The sequence below is a fragment of the Lotus japonicus genome, chromosome 3 (assembly GCF_012489685.1).
Source record: "Lotus japonicus ecotype B-129 chromosome 3, LjGifu_v1.2".
NCBI lineage: Eukaryota > Viridiplantae > Streptophyta > Magnoliopsida > Fabales > Fabaceae > Lotus > Lotus japonicus.
The window spans coordinates 93,425,188-93,446,042 of NC_080043.1; the positions used below are offsets into that span (position 1 = coordinate 93,425,188).

The 20,855-nt window shown below is 35.2% G+C and overlaps 3 protein-coding genes across 3 annotated transcripts; 1 reads left to right on the forward strand and 2 right to left on the reverse strand.

The window, feature by feature from the left end:
* Positions 1 to 370: 370 nt before the first annotated feature.
* LOC130747572 (auxin-induced protein X10A-like) lies at positions 371 to 1,221 on the reverse strand. The gene has a single exon (XM_057600542.1). It carries the CDS (start codon positions 794 to 796, stop codon positions 524 to 526), a length of 273 nt encoding a protein of 90 aa, XP_057456525.1. The 5' UTR covers positions 797 to 1,221; the 3' UTR covers positions 371 to 523.
* Positions 1,222 to 1,534: 313 nt separating this feature from the next.
* LOC130747568 (auxin-induced protein 6B-like) lies at positions 1,535 to 2,353 on the forward strand. The gene has a single exon (XM_057600540.1). The coding sequence runs from the start codon at positions 1,824 to 1,826 to the stop codon at positions 2,100 to 2,102; it is 279 nt and encodes a 92-aa protein (XP_057456523.1). The 5' UTR covers positions 1,535 to 1,823; the 3' UTR covers positions 2,103 to 2,353.
* A 4,644-nt stretch (positions 2,354 to 6,997) lies between these two features.
* On the reverse strand, positions 6,998 to 8,109 carry LOC130747574 (auxin-induced protein 15A-like). Its single transcript, XM_057600545.1, has one exon. The coding sequence runs from the start codon at positions 7,423 to 7,425 to the stop codon at positions 7,174 to 7,176; it is 252 nt and encodes an 83-aa protein (XP_057456528.1). The 5' UTR covers positions 7,426 to 8,109; the 3' UTR covers positions 6,998 to 7,173.
* Between the last annotated feature and the right edge of the window lie 12,746 nt (positions 8,110 to 20,855).

Sequence of the window (20,855 nt, forward strand, 5' to 3'; positions counted from 1 at the left end):
CAATTTTTTGTAGTAATCAGATTTTTATGCTGAAGGCAAATACACATTTTCTCACCCTAACAAGCTCAGAGGCCAAAGTGGAAAATACACTCAACACACAGATAAGATTTTTTCCCAAATTTCAATGAATTTATATGACTGGTTTTTGGTTGAAGGACTGGCACTTTCTTGCACATGCTCCACTTAATTTTTTTTAATTCCAAAATTAAGAGGCATCAGGCAAAGGCTACCATATTATCCTAAGTCTTGCATAGTTTCAGACTTTTTAATCCTTATAGAAATTTTGTGATAAAGAACAATAGTATTAAATTTCCAACATCATATCTAAATTTTTCAGAAAAAATAAGATGTATATAGAAATCCATTGAAATTAGACAAGAAAGTTTAATATATCTGTTCATAAATATCTCAGTTCAATGGATTTTTCCACTTACAAAAGAATGATGTAAAGAAAATTGAAAGTGCCTGCTGTACAATTAGTCTCAGCTAATCTATGTAAGTATCCTTCAGTATGATCTAACATTCAATTCAAGCGAGAAGTGAGGTCTAAGAAAGCATCTTCCTTGCAAGGAATTGTGAGACCACCCATTGGATGATCATATCCATATTTGTCTTCAGCTTGGCTTAGTAATTCTTGAAATGAAGGTTGATTCAAGTATGAAATCGGGATCACGAACCGCTTCATCTTCTCTCCAACATAGACTGCAAGATAGCCTTTAGGGACTCCAACAGCCTCGGAAGCTGCTTCGGTTGCAGAAAATGATAACCTTCTAATACCAGGTAAGCGGAAACCCATTGTTATGACTTTTGAGTTGCAACACAGCAAAAACAATACAACAAGGATAGAAGCTTGTGTGTAATATTTGATTTCTTATTTTGTGAGTGGCTTATATTGCTTTAGAATGCCAAGATGAGTATATATAGATAGATATACAAGTCTATGTGGAAATTCTGTGCTGAATTGAATAATGGGGTCTAGTGGGAGTGGGAGGCAAAGGCCAATGAGATGTCACATGCTATTGTCTTCATGGTGTTTATCAAGGAGTATTTGGGATTAGAGAACTCATACCAACTTATCTGGCCCTTCAGAAGATATCTGGCCCTTCAGAAAGAGACTTTACATCCAAGGGGCTAATAATTTCATAGCTGATGTAATGGCCTTGTTCTAAACAAGTCAAAACATATCACATGGTTTCTTCATATTGATAAATTGTGTTCTCTGATATATAAACCATCAACTCTAACTGATAGCTACTAATGGAATTGGAGGCCAGGGAAGACCACATTTTGAATAACATCCTCTGTCCCTACCTAATATTACTATTAATTGCACTAGGAAGCCATGAGGGTCCCAGAATTTCCAACCACTTCACTGATCACTAAAATAGTTAAGGAAAAAAAAAACTTTTGTGAAGGAGTTATGTGTAGAACAGTTTCTCCCTCCCAAATAATAAAAGTAATGCAATGTATATCCACAAACTGTGTTATCACAACCAAGAAACATGTCTAGAGCATGTTAGAAAAAAATATGGAGCACCAGTTAATGCATGAACAAACATTAGGTTGCACTTGATTTACGTGCTGTATGGATGCAAGTGGATGCTCTATGTTGGCCATTGTTTAACAAGGTGGTGTACACTTCAACAATAATTTCTATTGGAATTGGGTTTCCAAAGAACCTCTCAAAACTATAAATACACTTATGTACTATCCATACTTCACAGCCAACAATAGTCATTGACATCCTCAAGTATTTAGAAAGAAAGAAAAAACTTGTGTTTCAAATCTTTTCTTCCTTCTCGTTCCTTCAAACAAGAACAAAAATGGGTTTTCGTTTACTTGCTATTCGACGAGCATCATTCACTTCTAGCCAAGCAGCTTCAAAATCTGTTAAAGTTTCGAAGGGCTATCTTGCAGTGTATGTTGGAGAAGAACAGAAGAGGTTTGTAATCCCTGTATCATACTTGAACCAACCTTCATTTCAAGAATTGCTGAGTCAAGCTGAGGACGAGTTTGGATATGATCATCCCATGGGTGGCCTCACAATTCCTTGCAGCGAAGATGTCTTCCAACAGATAACTACTCACTTGAATGGGCTCTAAATCTCACACTAAGGGAAACTGACATAGTGATTAGTAGAGACGATTTTGTACAATAGTCATTTTCTTATAACTTGTAAATATTACCCATTTTCATGGGAAATGGAAAAAACATTACTATTAGAATGACAAATTGATAAACAGATTTGGTCCTCTATTTTTTGGTTTAATTACAATGAATTCAGATACCAATTGTTTCTGCATATCAATTACAATATTCACTTCTTCCTTAAATTAGGACCCTGTGCATTAGTAGTAAAGCTTCTTTCTGTTCAAAAAAAAGTTGTTAGTCACACTTGATTCCCAAGCAGAAACGAATTACTATAAGTGATTCACAACTTCAGCATCAGTTTATAGGGTAAGGGATTAAAAACTTTTAAATTTCATGCAGAGGTCTGTAAAATTATAATTATTGGTCCCAATCATACATAAGATGCCGCCCCAGTCAACTTCCAACACAGGTGACAATGGACTTAAAATCAAGGTTTAATAATTTCCATGAATTTCAATGGATGAAATCTATAGCTAAAGAAATATCTCATTCCTGTGACGTGTGGTTTATCTCCACCAGTAGATTTTCTTATTTCTCTTCTGAAGATTTAGCCAAGCAATAAATAAAATTTTGAAAGTTCAATTATGCTTCAGGCCAACTACAGTCTACAGATTTTTTATCCTTACAAGCTCATTGGTAAAAGTGAAAAATCCACAGATTAGATTTTTGTGTTGTTGCTGAATTGAATGGTTGGATGAGGGCTGTTGTTTAACGGGGCCTAGTGGGAGTTAGGGCCAATAAGATGTCACATGCTATTGTCTTCATGGTTTTTATCAGGATTACTTGAGATTTGAGCCTCATGCCAACTTATTTGGACCTTCAGAAAGAGACTTTACAGCCAAGGGGCTAATAATAATTGCATAGCTGATATAATGTAATGGTCTTCTTTCAAACAATGCAAAACATATCACATGCTTCTACCAGCTCTTGAAATCAGGTCTACCATGAAATCCACCTGATACCAACTAATGGAATTGGAGTCGAGGGAAGACCACATTTTGTGAAAATATCCTATGTACTAACTACTGTTACTTGCAACTTGGACCCAGAATTGAGCCAACCACTTCACTACTCACTAAAACAGTAAAAAAAAAGTTATCCACTGTAAAGAGACAATGTGTAGATCAGTCACTCCCTCCCTGTAATTAAAGTAATGCACTGAGATATAAGGCAATCTTTAAGAGATTGGCTAAATAACTATAGGCTAATAATTAAAGAAAGTTTGAAACTTATGGGAACACAAGTCTATTCCGGTGTTCAGCGAGAACTGAACATTATAAAGATCTCCTTGAGTAGTTTAATTCATTGTCAATACAACAAAAACATAAACTCTATAGACTTACCATTCTGATTAGTCTTTTTTAAACATTTCAAGAGAAAGGGGATCTTTACAAATTGAGAAGATTTCTAAAGTACAAAACTGTCACTACTAATCTGTGTCAATCTCCTGCAGTGTGAAATTTCAGACTTATAACCTATTAAGGTGAGAAGTCATATGTTCGAATACATCTTCCCTGCAAGGAATCATGAGACCACCCATTGGATGATCATATCCAAACTATTCCTCTGACTCAGCAAGTCTTGAAATGAAGGTTGGTTTAAGTATGATATAGGGATCACACCGCTTCTGTTTTTCTCCAACATACACTGCAAGATAGCCCTTTGGCACGTCCAAAGCTTTTGAAGATGCTCTGTTTGAAGTAAATAGTGCCTTTTTGATACCGGTTAAACGAAAACCCATTGTTGTATAGACTTACCATTCTGATTAGTCTTTTTTAAACATTTCAAGAGAAAGGGGATCTTTACAAATTGAGAAGATTTCTAAAGTACAAAACTGTCACTACTAATCTGTGTCAATCTCCTGCAGTGTGAAATTTCAGACTTATAACCTATTAAGGTGAGAAGTCATATGTTCGAATACATCTTCCCTGCAAGGAATCATGAGACCACCCATTGGATGATCATATCCAAACTATTCCTCTGACTCAGCAAGTCTTGAAATGAAGGTTGGTTTAAGTATGATATAGGGATCACACCGCTTCTGTTTTTCTCCAACATACACTGCAAGATAGCCCTTTGGCACGTCCAAAGCTTTTGAAGATGCTCTGTTTGAAGTAAATAGTGCCTTTTTGATACCGGTTAAACGAAAACCCATTGTTGTATATTTTAAAATTAGAGAGGAGAATGGTCTAAAGAAGACTTATAAATAAGAACCAAGTGTTTGAAAGTTGAATGTTTTTTTGCTTGTGTTGGTTCTAAATGCTCACAGGAAGTCACAGACATGAATATATATAGATCAAATATGTGAAGAAACCATTGGCAACTTGAACTATTGGTGGACTCTGGTATCAAGATATGGGCCATATGACCAGCTGGGAGTGAAGGTCATATAAAGGGTCACATGGTATTGTCTTAGAGGACTTTCTCAAGTACATATAAAGGGTCACATGGTATTGTCTTAGAGGACTTTCTCAAGTACCAAAGTAGCATACTGAAATGGAAAATACAAGTACCACTTAATAGACCAAGAGCCAGCAGAGTACCTCACCTTAAATAAATCAGATGTTCGTATGCCAGAGACTGTCTAATGGGAACATGCTGATACTTAATAATTAGCAAGGCAAGGGACCAAGAGTTCATGTGTGCATTTTTTCACGAGGTGTTGTTGCTTGGAATTTGTCGTACACAAAAATGTGGTTCATAGTAGCTCATGATCATGTGTTCAATATTGGTTATCTTCTTATCTCCAAGCGCTGTTTCAGGACCATCAATCAGGTCCTGCTCAAGCTGTACTAGTTGCACACTATCACTTTGATATTAGTTAGTAGATATATATTAGTAGCATGTCCATCTAAAGAAACATGTGATATGTCTAAAGCATGTCTACCATTAGATTAATTATACAAACTGTATGAACAAACAATAGGTTTCACTTGTCCATTGTATTTAATTTCAAGTGGGCAATCTGTTGGCCATTATCTCATAAGGTGAGGTAGGCACTCCCACTTAACTTCCTAATCCTTGAAAGAGACCTCTAAGACAATAGCATGTGATCCTTGTCCTTCATTGGACCACATCATTTCCCTTCAAAATCTATAGATTGAGTAATTAGTTGGCAGAGGCCCTTAGCAACTATATATACACTACTTCTCAAGCAACACAAGTCATCAGCATCTTGATTCTTGAGTTATCAGAATTCAAATATTCCTTTCTCATACTAGTCCTCTGACATCAGTATACTGTTTTCTGTGTAGAGAAATAAAAAAACAATGGGTTTCCACAAGTTTCTTAGAAGAGCATCATTTTCTAAAACTCAAGCATCGTCCAAGGGATTAGAGGTTCCAAAAAGCCATCTTGCAGTCTATGTTGGAGATGAAATGAGGCGGTTTGTGATTCCAGTATCATACTTGAACCAACCTTCTTTTCAAGAGTTACTGCATCAAGCAGAAGAAGAATTTGGATATGATCATCCAACAGGTGGTCTCACAATTCTATGCAGGGAGGATGAGTTCTTAAACCTCATCTCTCAGTTGAATGAGCTGTAAATCATGCCAACAGAGAGGGAGATAGATTAATTGAGGCAAATTTGTACAGAATACATTTTTCTTCTATTATGAAGATTTTCCATTTTTTCTTCCGTGTATCATTTCTACAGAAGTAAAAAAATGACATCTACTGACATGAATGAGAATACAAGCAATTGCTAGAAATCTTTCAGATTTTTCCAAGTCTCAACAAATTCCAATATATAAAGAAGTATGATTATCAAATTTCAGAGGATATATACCAGGCTATATGCTTTTAATAGGATTAAGGGAATTAATTATTTTGCAGATATAAACCAAACTTGATAATGGTCATCATCACCGTTTCCCTACTGTATTCCATTGTGTCCTTGAGCCATACGTGGAAGTACATAAAACACATTTGTCCAATTGTTACTAGGTTCTTCTATAATCTTAAAATTCGGGTTAACTCTACCTCAAAAGATATTAGAGGTGAGGGTTCTATCCTCTCAAACAGATATATGAGAACAAAACAGATATATCTAGCATGATATATGATCTAAATTATCCATTTCCTTACAATATGTCAGCCAGATGTCACTTACCAGCTCAATATCAGCATTAATTTGTGTATCAAAATGAAGAAAACATGTCTCAGCATTAATCTGTGCTATCAAGAATCAACAAACCTCTGATTGTTGTTGAGAAGAACACTGGATATACAGCATGTGAGGTGGATTCTGCCATGACCAGAGGTAACTGTTTTGAACAATAAAAATTCATTTTTGATCAAAGAAATTCACTGGTTCATCATGAAGTCTTTGCCAGGAATAAGGAGTTTTTCTTTTAATTGGGTGAATGATTTGAAATTTTGTTTGATCTGGGTGGATCTTGGAGATGTTTACAAGGTGTTTAGAAAAATGCTCTAGAGATAATTGATTCTTTATGTTTTTACTCTTAACCTTGGACCTGCTTAAAAGGTGTTTATAAAAATGCTCCACATATAGGAATTAATAAAACTGGAGGTATGCATACTGTACAATTGATCAGTAAATTCGGCCTCCATTGGAATAAGTCCAGTAATGAGAACTGTTAAAGAAGAAATGGAGGAAGATGAGAGAAATCAAGGAATCAATATTATCATTATGACTTTTTCATCTGAAAGAACTAATAGGAGTCATTCAGTGAAAATGTGAAATCATTATAATTTTTCATTTTCCCTTAACCTGTGTGATTATATAATAATCATTCAACAGTAGCAGTAGAGGAGCAAAAGGGGAGAAACATAGAAAATAGTATGGAAGCTTTGACTGTCTATATATATAATTAATAGGAAAATATAAGATGTAATATAAATTCATTGAAATTTGACCAAAAGTCACATCTCTGTTTATAACTACATCAGTTCAATGGCATTTTCCATTTACGAAAGAAAGATAAAAAGAAAAATGAATGTGCCTTCTGTAAAGTTGGCCTCAGCTAATCTATGTCAGTCTCCTTAGGTATGATCTATCTTTCAATTTAAGCGTGAAGTGAGGCCTAAGAAAGCATCTTCTTTGCAAGGAATTGTGAGACCACCCATTGGATGATCATATCCGTATTTTTCTTCAGCTTGGCTTAATAGTTCTTGAAATGAAGGTTGATTCAGGTATGAAATGGGGATCACAAACCGTTTCATTTTCTCTGCAACATAGACTGCAAGATAGCCTTTTGGGACTCCAACAGCCTTGGAAGCTACCCTTCTAATACCAGGTAAGAGGAAGCCCATTGTTATGAGTGACACACGAAGAGCAATACAACTAAAGCAGTAGCTTGTGTGTGAAAGAAATATTTGAATTTGTATTTTGTGAGTGACTTGTATTGCTTGAGAATGCCAAGATGAGTGAGTATATATAGATAGATATACAAGTCTATGTGGAAGCAACTCTCTGCAGAATTAAATGGTTGGAAGAGTGTTGTTTAATGGAGTCTAGTGGGAGGCAAGGGCCAAGAAGATGTCACATGCTAATGTCTTCATGGTTTTGTGAAGGATTACTTGATATTTGAGAACTCAGACCAACTTATCTGCCCCTTCAGAAAGAGACTTTTCAGCCAATGGGCTAATACTTGCATAGCTGGTGTAATGACCTTGTTCTAAACAAGTCAGAACATATCACATGGGTTCTTCAAATTGATAAACTACCTGTTCTCGGAATCTGATATATAAGCCATCAAATCTAACTGATAGATACTAATGGAATTGGAGGCCAGGGAAGATCACATTTTGAACAACATCCTATGTCCCTACCTAATATTACTATTAATTGCACTTGGAAGCCATGATGGTCCCAGAAGAATAGCCAACCACTTCTGTGATCACAAAAACAGTAAAATGTTTTGTCTATTGTAAAGGAGTTATGTGGAGATCAGTGGTTCCCTCCCCATAATAGAAGTAATGCACTGTATATCCACAAGCTTCAGCAATGGTCTATGTTCTATAGCTATCCATTTTCTAGCTGTGTTATCACAAAGAAGAAAACATGTCTAGAGCATGTTAGCAAAAATATGGAATACCAGTTAATGCATGAACTAACATTAGGTTGGACTTGATTTACGTGTCATATAGATGCAAGTTCATGCTTCTATATTGGTCATTGTTTAACAAGGTGGGGTACACTATGACACATACCACCAGATATACCATTGGTCCTAATACTAAGCATCCTTCAGCAATAATTTATCTTGGAATTGGGTTTCCAAAGAACCTCAAAACTATAAATACACTTCATCTTGCCTTCACAGACAACACAAGTCATTGGCATCCTCAAGTATTTAGATAAAACTTATATCTCAAATCTTTACTTTGTTCTCCTTCCTTCAAACAAGAACAAAAATGGGTTTCCGTTTACCTGCTATTCGACGAGCATCATTCACTCCTAGCCAAGCAGCTTCAAAATCTGTTAAAGTGCCAAAGGGCTATCTTGCGGTGTATGTTGGTGAAAAACAAAAGCGGTTTGTGATCCCTATATCATACTTGAACCAACCTTCATTTCAAGACTTGCTGAGTCAAGCTGAGGATGAGTTTGGATATGATCATCCCACGGGTGGCCTCACAATTCCTTGTAGTGAAGATGTCTTCCAACAGACAACTGCTCACTTGAATGGGCTCTAAATCACACACTGCAGGAGACACAATTAGTAGACACAATTTTGTACAATAGGCATTTGCTTGTAACTTGTAAATATTGCCCACTTTCATGGGAAATAGAAAATAAAAATCCTGTCTGAATGACAAATTGATAAACAGATTTGGTCCAATATTTTTTGGCTACTATGAATTCAGTTACCAATTGTTTCTGTATATCACTTACAATCTTCTATATATATATATGTAAAGCACACTTGAGTTTTAGCATTAAATACATAAGCAAAACTCAAATGTTGCATTATATTAAAAGCATTGTAATAAACCATTATAATTTTCTTTGAAATAAATATATTAATCAATAAAATAAAAAACTGAAAATTTGTATTCCTAAAAAACTATTCAACTACTTACATTAAATAAAAAAATCCATAAACTAATTAAACATTTACTTGAATATTAAATTTCAAAAATATTAAAAATTAAAGTCAATAATAAAATAATTTTTATTAACAAATAATTTGGAAAAAATAGTTTTAAAATAATTTTTATTTATTTATATGTAAAGGAAATTTGAGTATTACATTAAATGTATGAAACCATAAAACTCTCATTCCTTTGTATTAAAACACATTCGGAAATAATATTTTTTCTTAGTAGAAAATATATTACAAAATAATTGAAAAAAAATGTATATTAAAAAACTATTCAACTAATTACATTAAATAACAACATGAATCAACTTAAAATTGACTTTAAAAAACTAAGATTTTCTTAATTTTCCATTGAAAAATATTAAAAATTAAATTTTTTAAATGAAATAATTTTTTAATAAATATTTAGATAAAATAGTTTCAAAATTAAAAAATGCTTCTAAAGGGTATTTAATATGAACTATAACATATATGTGAATTATCAAAAAAGAAATATTTAAATATATTTTTTATCTATGATATGGTAGTAAAATTTACTCGAGAAAGCATAAATAATAATGCCCCTTAGTTGTATATTTCTTTTGTGAGATACTTATCCACTTAGCGTGATCGTAGAGTCTCGAGGGATTAGTCTCATGTCTATCAACTGTGATAAAACATTTAGAAACCAAATAAGTTGAATCTATATAATATATTAAAGGAAGGTTTTTTTCTAGAAGGTTTTGCCACGTGGCACCCCCACATCGTTTTGAAATATTAATTTTAAGAAATTAAAAAAAAAGAAATTATTAACAATAATTTTTTGGAAATATAATAAAATCACATAGTCAATAAATAAACATATTTTGAGCAATGATCTCATTATACTAAAAGAAAATTTCTTTATATAGATAATAAATGAACATGATTTTGTATCAAAATAAACTCTTCATCTCTTTAATTATAGTAATTTAAGATAAAATCTTTTAAATTGATCATGAGTTTTTAATCATGATTTTGTATTAAAATAAATTTTTCATCTCTTTAATTATAGTAATTTAAGAGAAAATCTTTTAAATTGATCATGAGTTTTTAATCATGATTTTTTATCAAAATAAACATATCATCTCTTTAATTATAGTAATTTAAGATAAAATCTTTTAAATTGACCATGAGTTTTTAATTTAATTTTATTATGATGCTATAAATTGTGTACACATAATTTAAGACAATGTTTTTATAGATTGACCACGATATCAATTTTTTTTGCCACGTGGCACCCCCATTTCATCCAAATTCCTTCCAAAACAAAAAAACCAAGAACACATTAATTCTTAAACATAATTAAATCAGGCAGAAAATTATAATTTAATGAATTGATCACACGTTTTTTTACTTATATTTTAACAAAATAATATAAATTTGTTTTAATTTTCTAAAATACATTTTATTTATTTTACTTTATTGTGTGATTAATATTATATTGATTTTCAAGTGCGTATAAAGAGCAAATGAATATTTGTATATCAAATAAATATTTTTTCAATTTTCCGGATCACGATTTTTTTTTTTGAAATTCTCGAAATATTTATTAAAAATAATCATAATTATTTAGTTTGAAAATGAAATATTAGATATTTTATTTACAACATTATTACATTTGATTTCTTTTTCTTTATTGTGTGATTAATATTATATTGGTTTTCAAGTGTGTATAATGAGCAAATTAATATTTGTATATCAAATAAATATATTTTTTCAATTTTCAGGATCACTATTTTTTTAATTTTGAAATTTTCAAAAATTTTATTAAAATAATCATAATTATTTAGATTAAAAATGAAATATTAGATTTTTTTTTACAGCATTATTTTTTTAGAGCACCAACCACAACCCTCGTTCCAACATCCGATGTACCTCCCTATGACCTACATCCGTCGAATCATAAAGAATCCCTTCACCGCTAGGTTTAAGTAAGTGCGCTTGCCTTTAGGTTCCCTTCTTATCTAACTGTTGCCATCAGAGTTCCAAGTCCTCACATTTTGAAATTAATTTTCATTGAAATTGGTGTTCCTCCGTTCTGAATCTTTTCATTCTCTTGCTTTTGTAAAATAGTCAAATCTATCTGATTTCTCTGTACTTTGTGTTTTGAGTTGGTTCAGGTTTGGACTTACTTCGTGGGGCAGGACTACCATGTGTTTCAAGAAGCTGCCACTACAATGCTGATATTTTCTCTCTTCATTGTTATGTTATTTCGTTCATGAGTGATATATAAATTGGTGTTTTCTTCGTTTTTTTAATTTGGATTAATATATACGTGTGTTTCTTTATTTGTTGTTTGGTTGGCCTGAATTGTTTTTATTGTTTAGGAATCTTTATGGGTGAATAAACATGTATCGATTCAGAGGCTTCATATTAAAGGTGACCAGAGGTACAATGAGAACTTTATGTTATAGTTTTGCCAATTTTATTTGTAACTCTATGAGTACTTCAACATATGTAGTTGAATCTTTCTAATTTCATATGAGATCAACAGATGAAGGGAAAACTACTTTCTACACATGCACCCACTGTGGCCATCAATTTCGAGAGAATTAAGTAAATGAATTTCTTGGACTCTTATATTCTTTTTGTTTCTCTTCCTAGCTATTTTTCAACAAAGCTGACTCACTCAATATGATTAGTAGAACTTTTGTGCACCATTGTTGAGCAAATATCAGAAATTTTTTATGCTTACTTTGCTACTTCTTTAACACATTCTGTGGCAATTTTGATTATGTTTGATCTAACAAGTCAATGCACATTAATCAGGCGTCATCTTTATCATGTTAAATTTAATTAACTAATTCAGGATATGTAGTATATGCAGCATTTTTAGGAGCTAATTGATAATCACAAAAGTTCATACTATTTTTCGGTTTTGGTTAAGTTTGAAAGAATGGTCAAATTCATTTTTTTTTGTTGTTGATGTCATTTATAAAGTCTATTTAGTCTTATATAGGTATAATCTATATTGCTCTATAAACAATACAAAGCAAAATGATCACGTACACTATTACACTTTTCCCTAATTTTTGAGGTCCAAAAATGTCCAAGCAGATGGTCTATATGTAGAAGCAATTGAGCTAGATAGTCAAAATGTAGTTTACTTGGTTAATAGTGTCTTTGCTCATATTCAGCATAAGGAATATGCCGTGGTAGTTCAATATGAAGTTGATCCTAAATAGTCAGAGGTACTCTGATTCCTTGAATAAATTATGGAGTAGAGTTGTTAAAATAATGTTTTTGGCTGAAGGTTGTTTGTAGAAGGGAAAGAAAGGGCTTGACATTTTCACAAAACACAAGGATTAAATTAAAACACTACTAAATCTGCATTTAATTTTTTTTCTTAACTTTGAAATACATATTTTTTTTTTATAAATATTAAAACTAATTTTATAAAAAAGTGCTGTGAATATTTTATTTATATTTGTTTCAACATTTTAAAACTCATCTTAAAACCAAATATTGAACAAAAACCCATCATATATAAAAAAGTGCACGTTATTGTATTTAAAAATTAAGTTGTAATAACAATGACCAAATTTTTTGATTCTTTGAACCTATAACCTTATTTATTAGATTAAAAATATTGACTAAATCTAAAATCAGATTATCAATTTCAAATAAAAAATGTGAATATCACCTTTTATGCTATTTATTTTTTATTTTTCAGGTGATTGAAAGGTTGCTTACTTCTTCGGCAGGCAATTTGTGAATCACCAAAATTATTGCATGTGAAGCATGGTGGATTCATCTCTGAAGGTATGAAAAACGGTAGAAAGGGGGGGTTTGAATAACGTTTTCAGTATAAAGCTTCCACCTTAAAGATTTTGACAAATCTTTCGAGAACTTAAGTGCTAGAGATAAGAGATAGAAAAGCACACAAGGATTTTATCCTGGTTCACTTGATGAATCACTCAAGCTACTCCAGTTCACCCGTTAAGGTGATTTCTTCCTTCTTAGAATGAAGGCAATCCACTAATCAGGTAAGAGTTACAACTGCACTTGAAACCTACAAGTGACTAACAATTACACTGACTTAGCTCACACTAAGATTCACTCTCTTAGTCTTCTCTAGGATCCGATCAACCTTGATCTCCTAAAGGAACTAAACAAACTGTTTATCAAAGAATTGTTTACAAGAGATTTGCTTCTAAAAAGCTAATAGTAAACTCAATGAATTTCAGATGAAAGAAAGCTTAGAAGAATTTGAATTTATCTTGTGTGTATGTAAATGCTTCTAGCCGCTTCTTTCAGTCTTCAGCCTCTTTATATACTCTAAGGATTAGGGTTGAGCGTTGCATGGAAAATGCTACCGTTGGAGGGCAGTTCTGGAAAATCCAGCTTCTGCTATGTCTGAGACTGTTAGGTAGGTCGTCAGGAAGGTACAGTTGCTTTTGTACTTGGATAGCGACTTGACCTTTAAACCTAGGAGACTTCTGATCAGGGGAATGCTTCATATTGGAACTTGTGAAGCCGGTTGATCAGAGTCAGAGGGAAAGCCCAGATCCTCTGACCATTGTTTCTTCTGATTCTGAACTCAGAGGGAAGTACATGGTCTTCAGAGTATCTTGCTTCTGGACATCAGAATTTCACTAATCAGCTTCTGGATCTTCAGAGTCTTCTACACCATCAGAATATCTGAGCCTTCAGTGTTTCTTGGTTATCAGACTTTCTGGATCTTCAGAACTTCTAGTGACTGAGTCCACATCAGAGTTTGTATAACTTCAGAACTTCTGAAGCTTTTCCACTGTTCATACTGAACATGGTGAATGCGAAAGCGTTGCTTGGGTCGCTCTTTAACACAGTGCTTCTGATTTGTGTGAGATTGAGTTGAGGTCAGAGCCTGTAAATAGCACACTCAGAAAAACATGTTAGAGTACCACAATTGTTCATATCAAAAGGTTAACTTGTAATCATCAAAACATAAAGTTGTACTACTAGATCAAAACTTGATCTTACAATCTCCCCCTTTTTGATGATGACAAAACTAAGATTTTTGATGAACAATTCTTAAACATTAAACTAAATTCACTCAGAGTTTAGAGATATAGAATAAGACTTATCCTGATGTGAATAGTTTATCTTGCTCATTCTGAATTCAAGTCACTGCTTGATTCTGAGCTTAGCTCCCCCTGAATCTAATACTTGATGAAAACATTAGTAAAGTCTAGATTCTGAGCTAAATGATATAAGAGTTCAGAGTGAAAAACTTATGACATAGATGAAAATAGAGTAATCAGAGCGCATAAGTAATCAGAGTCACGGACAAGGTATCAGAGTCTTGGGTATCAGAGTCAAATTAGAATCACTTCAGAAGAAGTGAGATGTATTCCTTGTATTTGCCCAGTGACACATCTATGGTCATAAAGGTGGAACTCTTAAATTCTCCAAAAGAAAAATAAATCACACTAACACATCTTACACATCAAAAACTGGGTTTACTCCCCCTTTTTGTCATAAGCAAAAAGCCTGGGGTGTGAAAAACTTAGCTTGAAGTACAAGGTACTCCCCCTTAGAGAAGGTCTAAGTTTAAAGAAAATGAAAACGATGCAAGAAACAGAGATAGGCGAAATAAATAGAAGAGTTAATGCAAGATAAGAACGTTTACCACCGGCCAAGGGAGTAAAGAGGAGGGTCAGTTACCAAGAACTTAACCTCGAGAAACTGTAGGAACATTAACTTTCAGAGAGAAAGTGAAGCCTATATAAAGCGTTGGAGAGAGAGGTAAGCTTCACAACTCGAACAATTTTCAGTAAAGAAAAATGACATCATACATCGTAGCACTAGAAGAGCTGAGAAGGAAGGCCTTTGAGGAGGACTTGTTCCTGAACATTAGGCATCCAGAGGGTACACAGACCATCTCAGAGCTAACACGGACACTGCTGGAGGAGGACCTGCGTCCAGAGTTGAAGAGAGACTTGAGGGAATTTCTTGCCTTCGTGGAGGAGGTGCAAGAACTCAGCCAGCTTGAACTCAAGCTGCTGGAAGAAAAAGAGATTTTTGAAGAGAAGCTCAAGACTGCAGAAGAGATTCTGGAGAGGGATGAGCTAAAAGACAGGCTCAACAACATCCAGTATGCACTTGAGCGTCTGGAGAAGGAGAGGGCAGAGCAGCGCCAGGAGTGCAGAAGAATGAGGAAGGATCCTCCATTCTAGACTTTAGGAAAAGAATGTATGATGTAAACATAAAGAGATTATGAATAAAAATATTTTTGCAAGCATATGTGACAAAAATATATATAGATATGCATAGATAATCACAAACGAACAAAGTAGAATAAATAAGGAAAAAGAAACATAAATTAACAAAATAAAACAAAGTTAAAGAAAAAGAAAAGCGAAGAGATCCTAAAACTAGGGTTTATCAGATCGACGCAGAAGTTCCATCATCATGTGCTTCATTTCAAGTAGCATGGATTCATGAGTGTCAAGATGCTGTTCCATGATGTCGAGTCTGGACGAGCTTGACTGAGTAGAACTGGAAGGAACATTCTGAGCAGCTTGAGGAGCTGGAATGGAAGCAGAAGCAGCAGGAGTAAACACTACTGGTGCAAGTGCTTGGCATCTAAGGGCTTCAGCCTCAGCTTCAAGTCGTTCTGCCTCTAATCTTGCTTGTTCAGCTTGAGCTACTGCTTGACGTGCAACTTCTTCTGCTTGTTCTTTCTTTCTCTTAGCTTCTTCAATAGCTTCAAGTAGCTTATGTCTCTGTTCTTGTTCATGAAGAGCCACCCTTCTAGCAAACCTTTGCTTTGCAACCTCGATCCTCTGACTTCCCTCTGCATGCAGGAGCTGCATCATAACTGGAACTTGAGCCACTATCCAAGTGCCCAGATTGTTCCACTTTTCAGCCACATGTTCAGCATTCTCGCTTAGGTCAGTCTGACCTTGCACATTGCGTAGCATCAAAGAGGCTTCATGATAGAAAATATTGATGCACTCAGAGAGAGATGTGGGTCGGAGGTGAGTGTAAGGAATTATAGAGAGGTTGGTTTCAGGAGAGGCTGGGTGATTGCTGCTGTGAGCTTCAGAGGCACCTTGTGGAGAGCCAATGTTAAACATTTGAGCATTTGGTTCAGAGGTTCCAAGGTGAGGTTCTGAAGTTTCAACCAGAGGATGGGGTGATCTAACTGAGGATTGGTTAGACACAGATTGTTCTGGTTCAGGTTCTGGTTGAATAGGCTCTTGTTGGTCAGGGGCAGGGTGAGCTTGTTGAGCCAAAGGGTCTGCCTCATGTAAAGGATTGGCCAAGATAGGTTCATCTGGGTCAACTAGACGTTCAGGTCTAGGGCCAGGATATCTCCTAGGGCTTGGACAAGTGAGGTAATATTCTTCTAAGGTAGACACCTTTTCTTTTCTAACTTCCATGAATTTTCGAAGGGATTCAGAGTTGTTGGAAGGAGAAGAATCAGCAACATTTGTTGGGAAGGATACAGGTGTAAGGGCTGTGGAAGAGTCTGTATCCGTGGTTCTGAGAGCCAGACGTTCTGATGCTCTTGGGACAGAGTGATCAGAGGTTCTAGGTCCAGGTTCTGTTTGGGTAGGCTCTGGTTGCTCATGAATGATGGGTTCAGAAGTTAATGGGTTGTACGGGATGGTAATGGGAGAGGTTGGTTCTTCTGGCCTAGAGGGTTGGTTCTGGAGCAAATTCCAGAGAGGTGCTTCAGTAGGAGAGGGTTGAAAAAATGAAGACCTTGGGGAATGTGGTGGAGAGGTGGTTTGTGCGGCTGGTTGGGACTCAGGAATAGGAGTGAGGGGATTTGAAGAGTGTTTGAGCATGGCTGATATGGGGAGTGCATCAAATAAATTCAAATCATCATCAGAAGCAACTGCAGACTTACTTGAATGTGCTGATGATCTTGTCACTCTGGCAGGAGTTTCAATCCTTCTGATCACTTCAGCAGCTGGTTCCACCCGAGTAGGCTTCACCACAATTCTGACCTGCTTCTTCTTCTTCTTAGGAGGACCATCCTCATTATCACCATCATCACCATCATCGGGCTTGCTGGTTTCATCATGTTTTCTCTTGGATTGATCAGCCTTCTTCTTTTTGATCAGAGGGACATCTGATTCCTCAGAAGATTCTTCTAGGATCATCTTCCTCTGAGCTTTCTTCTTGATAGGAGAAGGAAACTCTGGAGCTGCCGGCAGTCTGCTGAAGAATTCATCGAGATCAATTTCAAATCCTTGAGCCCTTAGGTCTTCAACATAGCACCTAATGGCTTCAGGATTGTCTGCCTGTGTCCACAGAGGGTAGTCATTCAGAGGCACCCTTCTACTTCTGATTTCAGAAGATGTGTCTTCATGGGCAGGAGCAATCTTCTTCTTGACTAGGCCCATTTTCTTTAGAGAATTTGCAGTGAAGACATCACTGACAATGGTGGTCAGATCCTCTGTGCATCCAGCATTTACCAGATCTTGAATGAGGCCACTCTCAATGAAGAGATCAGACAACAGTCTCCCGAAGGGAATATACTTGATTGCTGACTTGATGGAGGCAATGGTACGAGACTTCCGGATACACTCCTTCAAGTAGGAGAATAGGAAGTAGGGAAGGCAGATCTTCTTCTTGTCTTGGATGAAAAACAACATCGCCTTCTGGTTGAAGTTGATGTAGTCTGGGGAACTACCCTTTGGTCTCTGGTTTATGCAGTGGAGAAAAATCTTGTGCCAGATCCTGAGCTTGGGATGAAGGTCCATCACTTTGTAATTCGTCTTGCCCGGTTTGTAATTGGTGTACAGGGCCTTGTTGGTCTCATCCTTCGTCTTGGGTTTCAGCTTCGATTCAGCTTCAAACTTGATTCCAAAGCAGAAATGAATGAGTGATTCACAGTTATAGGGTAAAGCTAAGATTATTGATCCTCTAATTAAAAGGCTTTTAAATTTTATTCAGAGGCATGTAAAATTAAAATTATTGATCCCACTCATAGATAAGATGCCATCCCCTGCCAACAATGGACTTAAAATCAAGGTTTAATGATCTCCATTAATTTCATTTTTCCATGGATGCCATCTAAAGCTAAAGAAATATCTGACTCCTTTGACGTATGGTTTATCTCCAATAGTAGATTTTATTTTTTCTCGACTGAAGATGTAGCCATGTTATAAATAAAAAATTTAAAATTCAATGATCTCAGTTGTATTCACATGTGATGCATGGGTACGGCTGTTTTGGCCGTGTATCCGTACCGGGTACGTACCCGGTACGCATACGCTGTGGGTACGTACCCGGTACCTACCCGTTCCAAAAAAAAAAAATGGTTCCTGGCTCAAAACGAGGACGTTTTGCCCTTTTTTTTAATTTTTTTTCCTGGCTCAAAACGACGTCGTTTTGGCCTTTATATTTTCTTTTTCTGGCTCAAAACGACGACGTTTTGCCTTTTTTTTGCATAATTTATTTATATTTTATTATATATTATATTTAAAAAAATATACATATATCTAACGTACCCGTAACCATGTTTTTTCAAAAATCGCGTACCGCGTACCCAATACGGTACCCGTAGCGGGTACCGTACCCGTACCCGTGCATCAGGTATTCACTATTTATCATATTTCAGTACTAATTATGCCGAAGACCACCAACAGTCTACAGATTTTTTTATCCTTACAAGCTCATTGGCAAAAGTGGAAAATCCACACAGATTTTATTTTATTTTTCAGTTGAATTGAATGGTTGGAGGAGGGCTTTTGTTTAATGGGGCCTAGTAGGAGGTAAGGGCCTATGAGATTTCACATGCTATTGTCTTCATGAAGTTCATCAGAGATTACTTGAGATTTGAGATCCTCATAACCAACTCATCTTCCCCTTCAGAAAGAGACTTTACATGCCAATAGGCTAATAATAAGTGCAAAGCTGATGTAATATAATGGTCTTCTTCCAAACAAGCCAAAACATATCACATGGTCTCTTCTACCTGTTCTTGGAATCTAAAGTATCAAAATCATGAAATACACCTGATATCTACCTACTAGTGGAATTGGAGGCGACGGAAGACCACATTTTGTGATAATATCCTATGTCCCTAGCTAATATTTAAACAAAAAAAATAGAGGACCAAATCTGTATATCAATTTTTCAATTAGATAGTAGTGTTTTTTTCACATTTCGCATGAAAATCGGAAATCTTTACAATTAAGAAAATGCCTAATGTACAAAATATCTCTAGTAATCTATGTCAGTCTTAGACATCTCCAGTGCAAGGAACCATGACACCACCCATGCAAGGATCATATCCAACTAAGTCTGACTAAGTAAACCTTGAAATGATGGTTAGTTCAAATATGATATGGGGATCACACACTGCTTCAATTTCTCTCCAACATAGCCCTTTGGCACGTCCATAGTTTTTGAAGATACTCAGTTCGCAGAAAATAATGCATTTTTTATACCAGTCAAACAAAACCATTGTTGCTGGTTTTAAAGCTTGAGAAAATAATGGTATAAAGAATACTTGTAAATAAGAACCATTTTTGAAAGTTGAATATTTTTTTGTTTGTGTTGACTCTATGCTCACAGCAATGAATATATAGATTAAAGAATATATAAAGAAACCATTTGGCAACTTGAATAATTGGTGGACTCTTGCAACAAGATGGGGTCATATGACCAGCTGGGAAAGAAGGTTATATAAAAGGTCACATGGTCTTGTCTTAAAAGACTTCCCCAATGTAGCATGCTAATGGATAGCACGTCCCACCTGAAATAAAACAGATTGTCTGATTGGAACATGCTATTGCTTAGAAATTTTTGTACACAGATGTGGTTCATAGTGGCTCATTATCATGTGTTCAATATTGGTTCTTTTCTTATCACCAAACACTGTTACAAAATTATCAATCAGATTCAGCTCAAGTTGTACTAGTGGCACCCTATCACTTTGATATTAGTTGGTACATGTATATTAGTAACATTGTCAATCTAAAGAAACATGTGATATGTCTAAAACATGTCTACCATTAAATTAACTATAGCAAACTACATGAACAAACATTAGGTTTTACTTGTCAAGTTTCATTAATCTGAAGTTGGAAATCTGTTGGCCATTATCTCAGAAGGTAGGAAGTCCCATTAAGTCCCATTAAACTTCCTAATCCTTGGAAGAGACCTCTAAGACAGTAGCATGTGATCCTTGTCCTTCACTAGACCCCATCATAGCCCCTTCAAGAGCCATAGATTGAAGAATTAGTTGGCAGAGGGCAGAAGCCATTAACAACTATATATACACTACTTCTCAAGCAACACAAGTCAATAGCATCTTGAGTTAGCAAAATTCAAATATTTCTTTCTCATACTAGTCCTCTGACATCAGTATACTATTTTCTGTGTAGAGAAATAAAATAAAAAACAATGGGTTTCCACAAGTTTCTTAGAAGAGCATCATTTTCTAAAACTCAAGCATCATCCAAGGGATTAGAGGTCCCAAAAGGCCATCTTGCAGTCTATGTTGGAGATGAAATGAGGCGGTTTGTGATTCCAGTATCATACTTGAACCAACCTTCTTTTCAAGAGTTACTACATCAAGCAGAAGAAGAATTTGGATATGATCATCCAACAGGTGGTCTTACAATTCCATGCAGGGAGGATGAGTTCCTAAACCTCATTTCTCAGTTGAATGAA

Bases quoted from the DNA above. Each gene is read 5' to 3' on its own strand.
- LOC130747572 (XM_057600542.1), bottom strand. From the start codon at position 796: ATGGGTTTCCGCTTACCTGGTATTAGAAGGTTATCATTTTCTGCAACC.
- LOC130747568 (XM_057600540.1), top strand. From the start codon at position 1,824: ATGGGTTTTCGTTTACTTGCTATTCGACGAGCATCATTCACTTCTAGC.
- LOC130747574 (XM_057600545.1), bottom strand. From the start codon at position 7,425: ATGGGCTTCCTCTTACCTGGTATTAGAAGGGTAGCTTCCAAGGCTGTT.